General features: G+C 36.6%; 1 protein-coding gene across 1 annotated transcript in view; it reads right to left on the reverse strand.

Moving 5' to 3' along the window:
* UVSSA (UV stimulated scaffold protein A) overlaps nt 1–19,830 on the reverse strand; it is a gene marked incomplete at its 5' end in the record, with an annotated part of 56,493 nt that overhangs the window by 23,738 nt on the left and 12,925 nt on the right. The window contains one exon of the mRNA XM_081999466.1: nt 9,447–9,558. Coding sequence (XP_081855592.1) covers nt 9,447–9,558 — 112 coding nt within the window. The remainder of the gene's footprint in view (nt 1–9,446; nt 9,559–19,830) is intronic.

Here is a 19,830-nt window from a genome sequence, read left to right on the forward strand (position 1 = left end):
ATTTAGGTACCTGGAAAGGGGCAGGGCAGGACTCCATCTCAGCTCCTGTCATAGGCTAGAAATGGAAAAAAGTCCTTTTCAGGTGCTTTGTATCAAAGCGAAACAGAATTATCCCAAAAGATGCTGTTGTAACTACACTTTGGAATCATCAGGATTTGGAAGAATAAACTTCCTTTTATGATGGAAACAGTAACAAACAAAAAGGCCCTTCAGCACGAACAAGGTTAGTTGACAAAAATATGTGATAAACCGTATCTGTAACATAGAATTGCTTAGACTGTATTTAGCATTTAGAATTGCCTTTTTTTTTTTTAAGGACAAGAATATCCTTCTGAAAAGCATTGTTTAAAGCAACAATTTTGAGAGCACTTGTATATGTACTATTTACAGGCTGTCTCGAAATCAGAAAGTAGCAGGTATGTGTCTCTCGCATCCTTTTTCAGAGAGAATATGTGCATATGTATCGAAGTTCCCAGGAAACCCCAGCTTTATTCCAATATTTCCTATGATATTTATGGAAAGCGTAATTGCTCATTCACCACACTGATTTTGTTTGAGGGAGAGGGGATGTGAACAGCAGAGACAAGCAGTCACCAACACACAGAAAAGGCAAGAGAGATAAATGGACAATGTGACATTTAGGTAGATAAAAATCACATCCAAAAAATCAATATAGGAATTCTTAAGAGTTACAAGAACAAAATATTTTCCCATTGATTTCTTATTTTAAACCATTAACAGAAAAATGGCTAAAGGTAAATACACTACGACATCAGTAACAACACCTCTACTTGGATTTTTTTAAAAAATATTTGATTATAAAATTAGTTTTTGCTAACAAGATACAAGAGTCACTATGCAGACAGCCCTAGCTGAATAGTACCCAATGTCAGGGTGGGTTTTTTTGTTTTGTTTTTAAGACATAGATGGGATTAAGTGCAGTTCTAAAAGTAAAATTCCTCTTAAGAATTCTACTGTTCTGTGTATTCTGTTTTACACAAGTACAGTACCTGGGTTCAAACTGTTCCAGTAGCAGCTTTTAGAAAGAATCATAAAAATGTTCAAATCCCCTTTTTTGTATAAATTGACCAAATGACATCTATTTGCCTGAAGCAATAAAGTAGACCGTGTTCACAAGACAAATCGATAGAAGGAAAGAGAGAGGCTGGGGTTTCAGCTGAAGTTAGGCTGCTGAATGCTGACATTATTGATTTTAGCTAGTTCAGCTGGCCTTGTAATTAAAATGTAAATTTGAGAAAGAGATTATGTCCTGACAGAAATGGTGGGATTAGAGGGAGATAAAAACCCCTCAGTGAAAATTCAGAGAAAGAGCAAGCACAGGTTTCTGTTAGCTGTGTGGATTTAGACGAAATCTAGCTACTCCAGATTCACTTAAGTTTAATTGAAAAAACGAAGCTAGAATATAAACAAGTATTATGGACTTCAACTTTCCTGAAAAAAAAAAAATAATTTCTGTTTCCCATTTCTTGAATATTAGTCAAGCTGAATGTATGTGATTCATATTAGCACAGACACTCTCCAAGACTATCAGGATAACCCAGCAGCTCAGGTGCAGTATTTCCCCACTTACCCTCTACTGTGTTCATAATGAAAAAAACCTGCATGTATTTTACCCAGGAAGCACAATAAGCTTTACTGCTAAGTGAAGAGAACTTTGCAGAGCTTACTTCATGTGGACTTGCAGATCAGAAGGTTCAAGTCAATGTCTGGGGCACTGACGTGAAGCAATGCCTCCAAACAACTTCAGTGTTTCAGGATCTGTTCTGCTATATCTCTTCAGGCACAAATGTGTGTGTGAACAAAATTAACACAGGTGATCATATGGTGGGAAGATTTCACTATCTCTGAAGGTTCTACTACTCATAAGGGATGGAGATTTGAATTATATGTCATCCCTGACAGATATCTGATCTTTATGAAACCAAAATTATGAAATAAAAAATTAAAGGACTATTCAGTTTTTTTTAAATTGGAATAAAATTTCATCTCTAGCTGAAAAAAAAAAAAAAAAAATCAGGCTTTTTCTTGTTAGTAGCACTTCATCGACACAGAACTCTAAAATGAGGCAAAAAATAATAAAAATATCTGTTATGAACAAAATCTTAAAAGTATTTACACAGGGATAAGACTGATTAAAACACTTACCACTTATTGTGGTAGGAAACCTTCTCTTTAATTTTAGATAGACACAGTTTCTTATCTTACCTTTGAACGCCACTAAACAAATTGTTACCTGCAGCTGCTAGGGGAGGATGCTGAAATGCCAGAAGCGGCTTTGGCAAATATTCTCACAGCACACATAAGCTGTGTATACACTCAAAGCAACTTATCACATGGACAACTGCACATATTAGTATTTCTGTATAAATTACACTGCTTTTAAAAAGTTGTCAAGGGGTCTTTTATAATCAGAGATTTTAAACAATGAAAAAAGATGCCCCCAGCCCCCACTCGAATGCAGCTATGCTCATTTACATTTATCTAAAAATTTTAGGATTCTACTTTGGAAATTGAAATTAAAGAAAACAGATAACAACCATGTTAGTTAACTAGAAGAGTTCATCAACATTACATAAATACTTTGTTTGGCTTACTGGAATTACAGAATATGTTAATTTGTTATAGTGTTAATTCTCATTAATCAACACTATTTATTGTTGCTTCACAATCATAGGCTAAGAATCAGAATAAATCAAAAAAGCAGAGATTAGGTTAAAACCTTTCTACACATTACACCCCAGTCTTAAACTTCTTGCTTACCCTTTTGCAGTCCCTGGCCATTGCACAGCTCCTATCAGGTACGCTACTATCACAAACCACTCAGAAGTATTGTCAGCATCCTGTGCAGTGACTATTAATTTCTAAGAACTTCAGTAGGAATCAAATATATCCCATGTCCTGTCAGATTTTCTGGGAACCTTATTTATATAGAAGGACCTTGCCTGAGAGCGAGGAAGGGTTTGTATGACCAGCTGATTAGGGTGCATCAGAAGTAGTATCTACAATCAATACTTCTACATGGATGTAGAAGTATTTTATTGGAAGTGCTAACCACGTTTGTTAGTAAATGTGCAAAGTTATCTTCATTCCAAATACCGTATCATAATAAATTTTACTCAAATATTGTCCTAAATGTAGCTATACAGAACATGTGCTTGCCTCATTATGTGAGTATGTTTTGACTATATCTGTATATGGACAATCTCACTTGTGAACTTTTAATTAAATACTTCTAAAGTTGTACATGCTAAGAAGAATTGACACCACAAAACACATATTTGATTATAGCAGTTCAGGACGGGGGTCCCAACTTCACTGCTGAGTATCTGTTATCTATGTATTTATAGCAAATCAATGCATGCTATTTCAATCATGTAACAACTATGTCTGATTTTTTTTAAAGTTTTTATAGTAATATTCTAAATACCAGACTCTTGTCAACTGTGTGTTAACTGTATTTTCCAAACTGGGGAAAAAGGAACCCAAATTTCACAGGGCAGTGAAAGGTAGTAGGTACTTCTGCCTGTCCTTCCCCCTGCGAAACCTGATTTGTTTCTTGCCTTAAAGAAGTCAAGTAATACCCACACCTCCTCATTTATCCTGGACAGTGTAATTCTAAGTCTCAAATTCAGTTCCTGAGAACTCTTCTTCACACACTCTGAAGTCTGCAGGTCTGTTTTCTCTGTGGTCTCCACCGAGCTGTTTCTCCATGTAAAAAACTGTCTTCCATGTTCTTCACAGGCAGGAAGAATTCCCTCAGAAAGTTCCTGAGGTATGGAGACCAGACAAATGAAAGCAGATTAAGAAGCTATCAAGCTTCTAAAGCAGAACCCAGACAAACTGAGAAATCATTGTAGTAAGGAAAAAAAAAGCTTAAATACAATTTTTAATTTCTATTTAGCCAGCACATGTGTGTCTGCTTAGTAATTCAGTCAGTAGAATCTCAGTAACTTCATTCCCAAATAATAATGTGATCACAAACATTTGTTTTCATTACAACTAAGGCAGGACACAATCATTTGGTTAATCACAGTGATACACATTTTTATGGTCTGTAGCTGATGAAAGCCGTTGGTGAGACTGCTCTTCAGACATACATCTCACCCCAGTTAAACTCACCTCACATTTTGTATGAAATATAGGTACCTGTTGGCAACAGAAGCTGCTGTACCGATCACACACTTGCGTTCTCTTATTTGCATTGAGTCACCGTTGAGTCAGGTCTACTTCATGATCATTGCCATGATAATCAATCACTCTCCTGTGGAAGCCTAGACTTGATCAACACCCTACCATTTTAACAGCTATTACAAAATTACTTCTAGTAAGTTTTTCAAGCATGCCTACTACCGGGGAACCCCAATCAATCCTAGTAACAAAAAAATAAATGAAGTACTTTACTAAAAGACTAATAAGCACTGAAAACAAGTCTTTCACTAAGAATTTCAGAGATGTTTAGATGTTGTACTTAGGGATGCAAACTCAACGTTTAGAATTTGTGGTTTTCCCTTGTGACTGCCAGAAGATTTTCATGTGTACTATTAAAAAAACCACCCACTGAACAGAGGAAAACCTAACTGTAAAATTAACAAAAAAATCATTCTGTATCAACTAAATCTATTAGATGCTTCTATGGAAGAAAAAAGACCAGTATGAAAGCCATAATTTCTTCACAGGTCAAAATAAGTGGTTTCTATTTCACCTTATCAACACTTGCATACATGCTCTTTTTGCCATGTTTAGCTTTAAATCTTTTACATAAAACAGCAAAACAGCCTTTTTATGGAAGAAACTTCATTTAGATGTAGGATAAAAGAGCATATTACTATTGTACGCAGTAACTAAAAACACTGTTTTCCTCCTACTTACATAAAAATGAAAGAGGTAAGTAGATCTAAGAAAGAGTCAGCACAGTGAAGCTACACAGCAATGCACGTGGTTAGGTAACGTGCAAGGCTTCGAATTCAGTGCTGCTGTTCTCAGCGTGACACAGATGAAACCTTAGTACTTGACCACACAAAAACATTTAAAAGCATTTAGAAAATCTTTTCTGTAGGGAATAAAAGAATCAGATTCCAATAAATTAGTAATTAATTTTCCTATTTTTTTAATCCATAGTGATGTTTCTATTATATTCCACAATTCCAAAGCAGTTTTGCTTTTAATCATTGTGTCTCCTGCATGTCTTGATGGATGACAGTCAAGAGAATAAAACTTTTAAAAACAATATGCATGAAAGTCTGCTGCTTGGGTACAGGTTAGAGTACACCTAGTTAATACAAAGAAATGCAATTTTCCCAAGAAATGCCTCCACATGCATGACTTACTGCTTCAAATCTGAAAATTCAATCATGTATAAGTCTACGCGGTATTTTATCTTTATTTCTAATACAGACTTTTTAACATTCAGAGAAAATGCAACAGCTGTAAAAACCCCACACCTTTAATGAATGGCCACAATAGCAAGTTTATTCATGTTTCTAAAATGCTCAGTGAGAGCTGCACTAGAACAGCTTGTGTAGTATGAAGCACTCCTAACTCAATGTAAAAAAACAGGTGGTGACTTCTCTACTAAGGAAGTAGTCTAGTTTTGTACACTTTATTTGTCCAACAGGGGTATAAGTCTTCTTTCCCATGTTGCTATGACAATTTATACTAAAAAAAGTGCACTACTTAACACACAGAAAAGCCATGACCCAGACACCATCCGGTTAGGAAAGGCAGTGTGGGGACACCTAACCCACAAAGGCACATCACTCTGTGATGGGAAGAGGAAAGAATTTCTGAAATGTATAGGAGTAACCCTTGGGATTTTAGAACTGTAGCTTTGATCCTGATATGAAAGAGGTCCCAAGCAGGCTTTAATATGCAATGTGAACCACTGAAGTAGCTATCAGGGACCAAAAACCATTTTGGCATAAGGCTCAAATACAAGAGAAATAATCTGATGAACCAGATTTGAAATAATGGTTTGTGTTCTTCACTGTATAGTCATTTCTCATATAATTTTGGATAAAGATGAAATCTGAAAAGCAGTAGACTGCTTCCATGCTAGTATTCCCAAGTCTGATGGCTTACTCATGTCACCACTTGTAAATGGCAACAGCACTTTCCTATACCTCAAAGTAGTATTGCATAAGTAAATTCATGAATGCATGCACTGAGACACAGACAAGAATAGAGAAAGAAACACCATTAGTAAGACAACAGTTGCTGGAGGTGGATGCTTTGAACCAGATCCAAGAACTGTTCAATTTTTACATGAAAAAGCACATTTCTCAAAACAGATTACTTCCCATGCGGTTCAGAGCCCAGCTGCAAGCTATGCCAAGACCACCTAGGGCAGGAAGGAATCTCTTATCCTGGCGTCAGCACCAAACTCTGTCTATGGCACAAGAACTATGTCAGAAGCTGCACAGTTCCATCCCTTACCTTATCTGCCTTAAAGCTTTAAGCCAATGCAACTGCCAGCTGACCAGCAAAGGCTGGAATGTGGGAAAACTCAAGCAGAAACAAGATTTTACCTCTCCCTAAAGCTTTCCCTTAAATGAATAATGCCCCGATTTTTAAGGCGTTAGCAATACTAGCCATACAAGGGCAAGCTACTCTTCAATGGATATCACAGAATCATAGAATAGCTTGGGTTGGAAGGGACCTTCAAAGGCCATCTAGTCCAACCCCCTGCAGTGAGCAGGGACATCTTCAACTAGAGCAGGTTGCTCAGAGCCCCCTCCAGCCTGACCTGGGATGTTGCCAGGGATGGGGCATCTACCACCTCTCTGGGCAACCTGGGCCAGGGTTTCACCAGCCTCATTGGGAAAAACTTCTTCCTTAGATCTAGTCTGTAAGCAACATCAGTGCAGTGCTGAGAACCAGAGTAACCATGTGAAAATTATTTTCACTGCAGTATTCCTCTTCAGCAACACAAGGTATTTAAAACAGCTCTGTGGTACTGCAGGATGGCTCATCTCTTCTCTGTTGCAGACATCAGGTGCAAGTGTAAATAAGGATTATACAAATGGGAGGTCATTAGAAGTCTGGTAATGCTAATTTGGCATGACACCCCTAATGGGTTATATCTTCACACTTCAGTTCTCTAATCACCTAAATTCTTTTAACAAATTTACATTTCATCTTATACATGGACATTCAAATTGACTTGTTTAATTCTCCCTCCACCCAAACGGTACCCATGCTCGGTTCGTCTTCTATATTTAATATCATCATCAGTTTTGAGATCATCATCATAAACTACCTACACACATATAACAAAACCGCACATGTCTATATACTTATACATACCAAACTTTCCCTGTCTCTAAATATCTATTTCATTTTTCACAAACTTTTCAGATCTCAGGAGAACCACAAATACACGTATGCATCATCAGAAATAGCAGCTCAGCTTGAAATTTACCTTGTTGGTAGGACACTTCCATTTTCCTGCGTGAAATGAAAGGGAATAAAGTAACTTTTAAATCAATAATTTAAATTACTCTGGAAATGGAAACATGATATGTTTTGCAACTTTAATATAGTTTTCCTGTTTAGTATAAAAAAATTAATCTGAGGGGCTGTTAAGCTTTTTCTGGTTTGTTCAGGAAAAGTAACACACGGAAATAAACTTTAAATTATTCACACCTTCTACATAACACTGAGATTACATTTTACATGGAAGGTTTAATGTTCTAGTTAGAACATTCTATTTGGACAGACTTTCATTTTCTTAGCTCAGAGTTCTCATGAACTAAATGTGAACTAAAGAAATGTAGCAAAACCTCACCTGGATTATATTAAGATAAAGCTAAAGCCACTGCTATGATAACTGCACTTGCACATGGAACAAAGAACCGTATTTAATTAGAGAGGTGGCTGCCTAACACAGCCAGCTCTTGATGATACCATGCTACTATGAAATCAATATATTCTTGTGTATTTTAATATCATAATTCACTTTTCTTAAAAAAAAAAAAAAAAGCCAAAGGGATGCTTATTTTGGTTTTGCTTATTAAAACATGCAATACAGAATCCAGTAGAGCAAACAGAGCTCTCCATTTTCCTCATGCAGACCTGAAGTAATTACACAGAAGTCTGCTGATTTACGCAACTGTTATATAGCATAACAAATAAATTTTGCTAGTAATTGACCCGTTGGTCCAAGCAAGCATTGAAGTACACAAAGTTAGAAGAAAGCACCTGCTTAAAAGATGGCCTGAATTCTTTTCAGGAATTCTGAGCTCTTTTCAGACTCTTCTGAGCTGGGAGTTTGCAGAATAACTTGAAATAGCAGCAAGAAAAGCTAAATACCTTCAGAAACATCCAAAATGATTCATCTCTTTTAAAATGCTATTTTTAACAAACACATCAGATAAAGAACACCCAAGTTTGGTTTTACACTACACCCTTTTGTTTCAGCAAAAAGAAACATTTGGCTTATACAGGTAATAGCTGCAGCCTGACTTTTACGACGCAAACTGCAGGTAAGTTAAAAACAAGCATGAACAGGACTGAAAAAGGCACAACACAGTATCAGTCTTACACAAATACTCATGGAGAAAAGTAGGAGCAAGAAACTTTTTACAGTGTCCATGGTTTTTAACTCCTAGGTGATGGCAGCTACCCTCTCCATCTCTACATGTACTGAAATCTTCTGAACCTTAAAATACACAATGCTACACAGAGGCAAAGGTGCAGACACTTAGTAAGCTAGATGTACAAAGGACAAGGAGTAATGCGCTGAAATTTAATTATTTAAGATGAACTTTCCTCAGTAACTCCCCTCTCAATTTCACAAAAACACATTATAAATAGAACTTCATTTAAAAAAAAAATCTTTAGAATGCACTAAAAGAATGCAAGAGTCTATTTTGTCATCTGGAATGTGCTCAGTGGCTATAATTGTGCACTTGAAGGCTGAGCTCCATTTAACGTCTTGTGATAGCAAGAACCAAAGAAAAAAGCCTTCTTTCTGAGCTGTAAGTTGGCCACCTTATGGGAGGAAGCGGCTACGCATCCCCAACCATTATTAATGCAGGTAACAGTACAGAACCTTAGCCCATCTCACCAGACTGTTACCAGTATTTCTAATATTCAGGCTCATTTACAGCATTACTTTGCAATTTCTTCACTCCCAGGAAGTATGTGTTTAGCACACTTAAAAGCACACACAGTGCTGCTTCTGGCTCTAAACTACAGTGGAACAGGATGGAATTAAATAAGCTTCTCATCTCAGTTGCTCTTGCTCCTATGAAGTATTTGTTTATCTAGAGCCAATCGCTGCTCCCGCATCTATGTAATGACTTCCTCATAGCAGTCAGAGATTACCCACACCGCTGACCACTTTATTACTTCAGAATGGATGTTTATTTACTTTAGTGCAGCAGTAACATGCAGGGATAAAGCCTGTCACAGCTGGGCAAACTCACCATATTCTTTACGCAGGTGGTCTGGAATGTGGGGCTCATAACCTTCCTTCTCAGGGACCTCCACAAATTCATCTTCATCCTCCTCGTCGTCATCGTCATCGGAGGCTTTCATCTACAAAGACATTTTTTTTATTTTTTTTTTTTTAATGTGAAGACTGCTTTTCATTTCCCTTCACACTGAAAATATTTTGCAGACATCTTGATAGCCCTACTGAGACTGCTCTATGTCAGAAGTATTTCCCTAATTATGTATTTAATCTTTATCTAAGATTAGGCCTTTGCTTAACATTTTATCTCTAAAGCCATTCTCTAACCTAAGGGCTTCTTTAAAGCCCCTTTTATCCATTAGAACACAGGCAGTTGGTAAAGTCTGAGAAAGTGTGAAGCTATAAAATAAGGCCAAAAAAAATCTTAAAATAACATCAAGATTTTGACTTAATGAGCAAATTATAGACTTCTCTCGTCTCCTTCAGTTGATTTTACTCATTTAGCTGCACCCAAATAGTCTGTGGCATGTTAAATAGTATCACAAACTGTTTAAGAGCTCAAAACCAGAGCATGCAAACAGGAGGGAAGCTCATGGACTGGCAAGTCAATACTGACCAAAATAAGAATATTCAGATCTGTATACTACAGCATTTCACTGTGCTTCTTCACAACAGCACTAAAAATAATTAGATACATTAATTTCTTAACTAATTCGGTACATCCTAACCATTCATACCATTAGACTGCACACATTACTATGGTAAAGACTAAAAAAATGGGATTTTTAAAATGTGCTCTTGGTCTATATTGCAGTCTGAAATTGAGTACCCATGACTAGCTGGAAAATAAAAATGGAGCTCCTACCAACTAATCAGGTTTATTAATATTTCATTCACTTAAGTGGTTTCCTATATATTGTTTCAACTAGCTAGTACTGTTTATGTGCCAGCAAGTCTCTACGTCTTTTTGCTAAGCTTGTTCCATACCTGAACATGAATTTTTCTTCTATACTACACATAAGCTAAAAGACTCTGTGCCACCTCAGACACGGCCTGTACTATCAAAACTTTGAAACAGCAAATGCCAACTATCCTAAAAAGGCAGCAATTATGGAGGTTTTATGCTTTGTTTTCTTTGCCCACCTTGGGAGTCACCTGATTCTTAACAACATAATTAGCACATTATTGTATGTTCGCCATGCACTTTCAGAAGTCTAGGAAACGATAAGGGGTATCCACTAAAACCAACCCTACCACAGGCTATCACTTTGTTCAACTTCATTGCAGCAAGCCAAGGCAATACATAAGGAATGGCATAATTTTAGCTATTTTCAGCCGTGTTCTTTACTTCTCTTACTGCACCTGACTTACATTGATATTCCTATCAACTACTCGTTGTTACAAGTACCCGAGGATACTGCAGGTTTTGCCTGCAGCAGAATTTTCCCAATTTAATTCACTACTCTAATCTTGTGTCACAGCTGCACAGCTGAGTTCCTTTAAATCATCATATACTCTGAAGCCAAAAAAATCTAGAAAACAATCTTGGTTTATTGAATGTAGCTAAAAATTTAAAATAAATAATAACTAAATTTTAAAGATAAGCATTCCTTTTTTGTCAGTATCACTTGTAAGCTGGACTGAATTAGTTTCTAATAAAACATGAATTGATATTAATACACATATTGATACACTTTAACAGATAGGGATGGTGGAAGTTAGAAGCACAATTCTTCCCTTTGTTTAAAAAAATTACTTTAAGAAAGATGCTGTTCCAGTGGGGGAAAAAAAAAAAAAAAAGGAAAAAAACACAGATTACTGTCCTGAAGAATAAATTTACTACTGCATCCTTACCAGCAAACATCTAAGTAAGTCTTCATTTTAAAATAAAGTCCCACTATAATCATGTTTGGAAGTACCCTGCTGCCAAGCATAGGTAACAACCACAATGTAGTCTCTTCAGCCCAATTATCACTACCTCGAGAGCTGCCAACCTTCAGCCGGCGGCAGAACCCTGCACCCTGGTTTACTTTTTGTTTCCCACTACAATCATTTTTCGTCACCTAAAAGAAAGCAGCAATTCAGGCCCTACCTGGCATGGCCAAGCCAGATGCATGCTGAACCTGACCTCGCCAGCAGAAACCAAAAGTTCTGATGCAAAGAAAGAGTCAAATATTCTACCACTGATCACAAACTCGCAAAGGCACTAGGCATGAAAGCAGCACATCTGCATTAAACTGCAACTTTTAACAGACCTTCCCGATGTCCTTTAGAAAGAAAAACATCATCAGATTTTGTACTCTGCACAACAGAAGAGGGCTAGAGATTGAAATTTGTTTGTTTGTATTTTGGTTTCAAAATTCTGCTGGAGGTGTCATCCCTTTTCTTCCTGTTAGGGGCAATTTAATTAAGGTTGGAAACAATATCCACTTTTATTTCTCTATCTTGAAACAGGGCAACATCGTACTTTCCATATTCAGTTTCCATGTCTCAGCTATTAAAAAAGATTTTACCAAGCTAAAACTTGCCATGGATGATCTTAGACTACAACTTTGTGCCATTATGTAAAAACTGACTAACTTCCACCTTACAAAACAGGGAAAGTGAATTTGGTGTATTTCCATATTTTTTATTCAGAAGTAGTCTGTAAACAAAAACAGCAACAGGTTTAAGGAATTGAGAAATAATGTCAAACTAGTAAGCGAAAGAAAACTCAACTCAGACTGATCATTTAACTTAAATCACCAGATTATACCTACAATATCAGTGGGCATAACACAAGTATTCAAGTATCGGCATACCTGAGAGGACTAGAAAGAATTCAGACGAGTACTATCTTTAATTGAAATTTGTCCTAATTTGTTCACATGGCGTTGGAAGCACATGGCGCTCTGTACATTAATATACTAAAAGTCAGTGGGCTTCACTAATCCTCAACTTGAAAATTGCATTAGAAGCAACTTTGCTGTATTACCTGCATGGTCTAAAACTTTAAAGCACGTGAAAAGCCTGACACAGAAAAGGCATAATCAGATGCAAATTCACTTTGTTTAGGTACAATCCATGAACTGTACGTTCAAGTACTATAGAAAACATTAATCATAGGAAACTGTAATTTTTGTTATCAGTCTTAACACTAATCAAAAGGGAAACCTGTCACTACCACTGACCTGTGAAACGTCCCAATTATACTCTTTGGAAATGACAGGAGCACTTAACTTCCTCACTGAGTAAATGACGACGATCAATCAAGTTTGAATAACAATGAGCCACGGAGCTGAAAATTATTTTTTATATAGAATCTACCCAGGAATTTATGAAAGGTGAAAAGCAACCCAAGGTTTTAGGGGCATTATGGCTTTCAGCTAGTGCAGCGCATATCAAACACTAAACAGAATTTATGTGTTTTAATTTTCTAAAAGGTAGATGTGGACTTGGTGCTACAATGCATAACATATAATGCCAGATTTTAAATATAGGGGTCATTTTCATAAAATATTATGCTTATTGTTCACACCCTTGAATTTCCCTGGGGTCTTTATTAAATTTAGATTTCCTGTAAAAAAAATTAACTGCTTAGCTAACTATAAGGAATTAAGCCCCCCCTTTCCCCTCAAACAGACAAAGTCTTTATTTTGATATAATCTTTAACAAGATAAATAAGTTATCTTTTTACTTTAAAATATTAAAGTCATCACTGGTGGGAATTCAAAAAGCTGCACAGTAGCAGTGGGTAGTTATATCTCAATTTATTTCATTCCAGTGGTACTTCATCAGAACCATCTTGTTTATGCTGTTTTGTTCCATTCCCTTTCTACAGAAAGGACGAGAGCTCATGCGTAATATCATTAGATAGGAACGTATCTTTTTTTTTTTAATTCCACTTTTCAAACATGAAGAAAGCTCTGAAGCAAGCTCTACAGATGCAGTATGAAAGTTCAGCCACCTACTATATGCTTTTCCACTATAGGTAAACTTTTTCAGGCAACTAAAAAAAAAAAAATTCAACAATCCACAATTAAGTCAGAATAAATAAATATTTAAGACAACATTTTGAGTGGCAGAATTAGTAAATTATAACCTTTTAGGAATGAATGGTTAGGTGTTTCCAAACAGGAAAAATGAGACTATGATAAAAACAAGCAGTGTGCCGTTTCTAGTGTGCCATACGTGAAGGGAAGTAAAGTATAAGCTCAAGTGATAAATACGACAACGTAAAGCTTTTCTTGTAGTGTACAGAATTAAATAGCTCTAAGATAAGTAGGCACGCAACTGCTTGTATCTCAATAACCTGTCAGAGAACGCGGGGAAAAAAGGTTCCATTCTCAAATTCATTCTAATTATCAGGTAATACGAGGAAAATCACTACCGCAGTTTGCAGTCTTGTGAGAGACAAAGGGTGAACAACCTGCTCTCTGTCGCTAAAGGATGGTCCATCTGAAGGGAGACCAGATTCCCAGACATCAGAGGTTACTTGCACCATCAGTGCTCCTCGAGTTGCATGGAGAACGGAAGTTTTTCATTCAGTGTTAATCTGCTCTATAATGCTGACATTTATTTATTCATTCATTTATCCAACTGAAACATGCTTTTGCAAAACTATGAGGGTTGGTTTATTTTTTGTGGGGGTTTTTTTGGTTGGGGTTTTTTGGGTTTTTTTTTGGTTTTTTTGTTGTTTTTTTTTTTAAACGTGGTGGTATACCGGACTAGATATCTCGCTGTGAGAGAAAATAAGTTTTAGCTAGACAATTTCCAGATTCTTGGGCTGAACTTATTTGCATATGAGAATATAGTTTAAAAAAAGACAGAAAATATACATGCATTATTTTCATTGTAATCAGAGTTAGAACAACACCTCCTCAATTCTCCTAATTTTCATTAAAAACTTAAAGTAGTGCTGACTTTTCCAGCTAGACAAATGCAATCAAACCATTTGCTCCCTAACTCATTAAAAAAAATGGATATTTTCTTATCAGTCTCCACCTTCTCAAAAATACTGAAAACAAACAGTGGGTGCCAGTAGAAATGCAATCGCATCTTTTACTTTGGAGCCAACACGCCAAGAGCCTCCAGCTGTTAGTGTAGCTCAGTGCAACCACAGCTCCAGTTAAATGCCTTGCTCATCCATCCCAGCCAGTAATAAATGCAAAAAAAAAAGCCTCCACCCACCACACAACACTTGCAAAGATGTAAGGAAAAGCCTTTGGTCCTTTTCCCAGTTTTATACAAATTGATTGCTACATTCTGTTAAGAGGACTTAAAAACCTGGGCCTCTGCAATCATAATTAAAGCAAGCAATAAAGTGATGGAAATACACAATGCAATTGGTTTATAGGACTAGATGTACAGTGTTTACTAATTATTTTTGATAAAGAAGGAAGAGAAAAGATAGCACATGAAGAAGTCATATCTACTTACTCAAAATACATTAAATAAATTTTGCATGGTCTAATTAACTTGGTTTGCAATCTCAATTACTTTTCACCCAAGAAATCACTTTTGTTCAGTTTTATGCGCGTGTTTCCCTTTTTAAAAAAAAATGATGTAAGGCATCCTCAGACAAGTGAACTCTAAACTTCATTTGTCTTTCAGCAGGCTTGATGGCTATGCATTTAAAAACCCATTCTATCTTATAAACTAAAAATTAAATGTACTCAGCTGTGATGGTCGTCATTGCATCTGCTATTTATATGCTAATACACTCACTGGAAGATCTTGCAAATTATTCCACCATGCCAATATCTCATGTGCATCTACTCAAAGCCAACTAAATATTTTTCTAGAGGCAGAAGATTTTGGTTAGGGAACCAGAATATTTATCGCTGTAGAACCTAGTTAAAGGGACAACCTTAAGCAAATACATTTTTTTATTCAACTGCAACACAAAACATGCTTCCATCATCTTAAATGAAATTCGGGGATCTTCTATGTAAGCAAACACTGACTGAATAAAAATAATTTCTTCAGTGCCAGTAATAAAAACTGAATAGTCAAATGGTGTATCTTACGTGCAAGTTCTTTTACAAGTTCCTCTTTTTCCATTCTTTTATATTATCCAAGACAGGATGAAGAGGAAATAAATGCCGGCATTTTGACGTATTTCAGAACCATGTTTGAGTTTTTCTTTGTGCAAAACAAGGAAAACATGAACTACGGAAAGAGTTGTATTTATAGGTACCTCCCCTTTGCTCTGTGATTTGGGCATAAGTTCAAACCTAGATGACTGCAAATTAGATATGTGGCCCAAGCAAATCACATTTTATGTTTACCAGTAAAAGTATCGCTGTTATTCCATTTGTAGCTGCTCAACAGCACACAGGCTACTTGGACAGTCTGACTTTTATTTAGGAATGCACTTTTCACACTATTTCATAATTTCCAGAAGTTAGTAAAAGTGCTTAAAGGGTCCCAGCCCAACCGTTAGCCTAAGTACAATGCTGGAGAACCAGTGCACCTTGCTCCAAATTGCTTTAGCAATATAAACTACCCAATGAACCAGTTTTTCTTTAAAGCAACGTACGAGGGCCATAGTCTATGAGTACTGTCACAGTCCTGGAGGTGCAAGCTTGAGGTTTACTCAAGACTTTTGCCAAAATCCTCTCAATTCCACTCAGCGACAAGCAGAGCTTGAGCATGTACACTGGAAGGTCAATAGCGGTGAGGCGCATTGCACAAAACCGGTATCACTCTGTGGTACTAGCTACTGCATCTCTGCACCCTAGCAGGCTCGAGGTCCCAGACAAGCTTAGGAGGGATTTTAATAAAAAGCAGCAAAAATTTACTCAAAAAGACCAGTAGATCTTAAGGTGCAAGACAGTTCAAAAAGTCTTGGATCTTAACGAATCATTGTTCAGATGAAATGAGTATGTCCAATATACCCAATGGACCAGCACGTGCATTTACAGTTTCATATTGGTCAGCAAGTAAAGGTAGTCTAGAAAACTGGTGCATTTAGCAAAACTATTATCTCAGGAAGATATTGCAAAGCAAGTTTAGCACTTTTTTAGCAGTTACTGCTCACGATGTAGCTTCGGATGTATTTTCATCTCTCACTACTTGGGCTCCTACCATCCACCAAAATCAACAGTACTTGGTTGCATGAATATTCTTAAGCCTTAAGAAAGTACATTAGAAAAGCAAAGTTCTCTTGCATAATCCCAGTTTTTCATAAAATGGATACCACATTCAGGGAAGGTGTAACAGTTTTACTTAAACTAATGAAGATCCCCAAGTCTAACAATACCTTTCCTTTCCATGCATCCCAAAGAGCTAAAACAGAAGTCTGCTACCTTTCATTACTAATGCTAATAAAGTTTCCCAACATAAAAAAAAAAAATGACAGCTACAAACTTTATGCTGACCACCTACATTTGATACCTATATTTAATTTGTATCATCAAAAGTGACTGTAGTGTGTGTTAGTCTCTAAAATGTTTTTGTGTAATATTTACACAAAAATAAAGGTTGCATCTTACTTTTAGAAGTACAGGAATGTACTTCTCCCATGCAGTTACTGTACAAACTTCAGGCACTACGTCTTACTACAGACTAAAAAAAGAATATATTTTAACAGTATTTTCTGGTATGTTTTTTTCCCTCCAGTTTTTCATTCACACTGGGAGATGAGCTATCACTCCATCAATTTGAGTCTTCTGATTAAGTAAAGATTGACCTTCATAATCGGATCTGCATTACCTGAGTTTATTCGGTTACCGAAAGGGAGAGTCTCACAATCTGGGCTTAATGCTGCTACAGAAACGTTCTTCTCTGGATTAGGTTCCAGTCAGTTCAGGTCCCTGCCACAACAGAAGCCCTACTGCTGGTGCAAGGGAGGCATTGGGAATCATGGGGGGGAAAACAGAGACAGGACTGGCCCTTTCGACTGCAGCTCGCATTTACATCATCTTTAAGTCAATCATAAAATCACCACCAAAATACATTATCTGCTTCCCTGTTCAGCTCCCACCAGTAGTACAACAGCAACTTGTACAGAAAACCTGCCTGCTAAGAAGTCGATTTGGTAACTATGTAACACTCCAAGAAATACCTGGTAGAATTTCATTTTTAATGTTTCAAGAATTCTAGAATGGATCAAATCATTTTAACGAGAAAAGAGCATTGCATTCGTTACCTGCGCCTTGAAAACCAAACTTGGTTTCTTCTTAACTCATAGATAACTGTAAGGGAACTCTGTAAAGTGCCTACCCAGTTTTTTATTCATCTAAGTATAAAAGCAAAGGTTTGCGGGTTCAAAGACTAAAGTGTGATGGAGCCAGCAAAGCTACAAACCAAGTGATGTGACATCATGTTTAGAGTCCATGCTCAGAGAGGAACGTACCCAGAGCAGTTATTGAGATGTTCTCCATTCCTAAAAGCAGTAGGAAACCCCTCATTTTTGTCACTAAGGAAGAAAGCAGCTGTCATAGAGCCACTGTCAAGGTTACAAGTGTTACCCTGAACAGTTGCTATGCTTGAGATACCCCTCCCTTCTTTCTGGACTAACCGTCTTCCTCTATGCCGCGTTCCCAGCACACCGGTCCAGATGAAATTGTTCAAAGCCATTGTTTAAGGCTGTAGTTGAGGTCCAGGACTGGTTATATCCATTTCTGAACCAAAAAGTTGTTTTGTGCTCTGATAACTCAAAGTTCAACCAACAATGCCTCTTTCTTCTCCCCTCCACAGATAAGTTTTGCAGCGTTCTTCAGCTAGTCCAAGTTATCTATGAGATGATGAACAGTATTCCTATGCCCCTTGAAATATTTTAGGCAACATTTTGAATTATTTCTTTATGATTCAGAGGCCTATACATGATAAAAGCTAAATTTTTGAGCTGAGGGGGGAAATAATTCTCGTTACTAGTAATTTTCTTTGTGAAATTTTAGGAATGTGATTTTAATCTGAAATGTGATATAACAAGATTCCCATTAGCACCCATTTGTGCAAGAAAGTCCTACTGCATTTGATGGATTACCAGCTATTGCTTAGACCAGATCAAACTCATGCTACTAAAACTTTGTATCCACCACCGATATATACATGCCCTTGTCTCATGATATAGTCTGCACAGGCATATACTGTAAAATCAGTAACTAAATTGCAGTTACTTCAGTGATCATATTTATGAATGAGTTTGAACTACGCATTTGTTAAATTATTTCAGATGCTGGATTTTTAACAGATAAATATACATCTCAATTAAACAAACCTAAATTATTGCAGGCAACAAGTCAACAAAATATCCTATGCAAGACAAACATAACCTTATGTGTATTCCTGATTGTGGATTTTAGGCACAAAGATATCAACAGATGCAAATATATTTACTTTAATATTACTGCATTAACTCTATTTAAATGCATTAGCATGAGTTCCAAGACTGAAAGTTTTCTTCCATTTCCATTTTTATAAATACATATTTAGCAATGTACCGTTATGAACCTCACAAATACATGCAATTCACTTCAATTTACCGCTTCGCCTTGTAAGGTAGGATGGATAAAAAGCAGGAAGCAAATTTATATCTACTACCTACAGAGTACACGCTGCTCAGTATTCATAGATGAATCAAGGGAGATGACCCTTCGGCCTGAAAAACTTAAATACTTAACATAAGGGTTAACTTGATGATAGAGACATCCTACTTTATTTTACACTCTATTAGAAGAGCTCCAAATTGCATTGTGCGACCTGCGAATCAGATAGGGATCAGAGGTCGTCACAGTGACAACTTTAAGAATTCATGGCTAGATCTGCATAACAAGATATTTTTAATAACTGTAACAGCGGCAGGCTGCATAGCCACTGCAAAGCATAAAACATACCACAGCATCATTCAGCTCTAGAAAAGAGGAAAAAAAAAAAACCTCACAAAAATATCACACTAGCCGATAAGATGCTTGAAGAGACTACTGTTCTGAGGGTTAATTTTGCAATGTTTTGTTTTGTATCAGTGCTACATCCTGATAAGACTTAAAAAACCTGAAAAGCTTTTTCAGCTGAAAAGTGATTATGAAAGAGACGTTTCACAGATAGAAATAATTATCACTTGGCAGTTAAAATGGGGGAGGAGGGGAGAGGAAGCACAAGCATCTGTATCACTTATTTAATATTTTGTGTTTCCTTTTACAGTTATGGTTGACCTGGTTTTTTTGCTAAATATCAGCTAGACACAAAAAAAAAAAAAAAAATTTAAATGTTGCCTGAGCTACTACTTTGACCGTGCAAATGTTATTAAACTTTATTTATTCTGAACACATTACCTGTTTATGATGTATACAATCTGATAAAGGACATCTTTCGCTGTAATGCTGATTTAATTATCAAATATTCCTATACTTCTCTTAAGTTTTAGACAACATATTAGCAATCAACATCAAGTTACTATTCAAATCTGAACA

Source organism: Phaethon aethereus (assembly GCF_964289735.1).
Source record: "Phaethon aethereus genome assembly, chromosome: 4".
In the NCBI taxonomy this organism is placed as follows: domain Eukaryota; kingdom Metazoa; phylum Chordata; class Aves; order Phaethontiformes; family Phaethontidae; genus Phaethon; species Phaethon aethereus.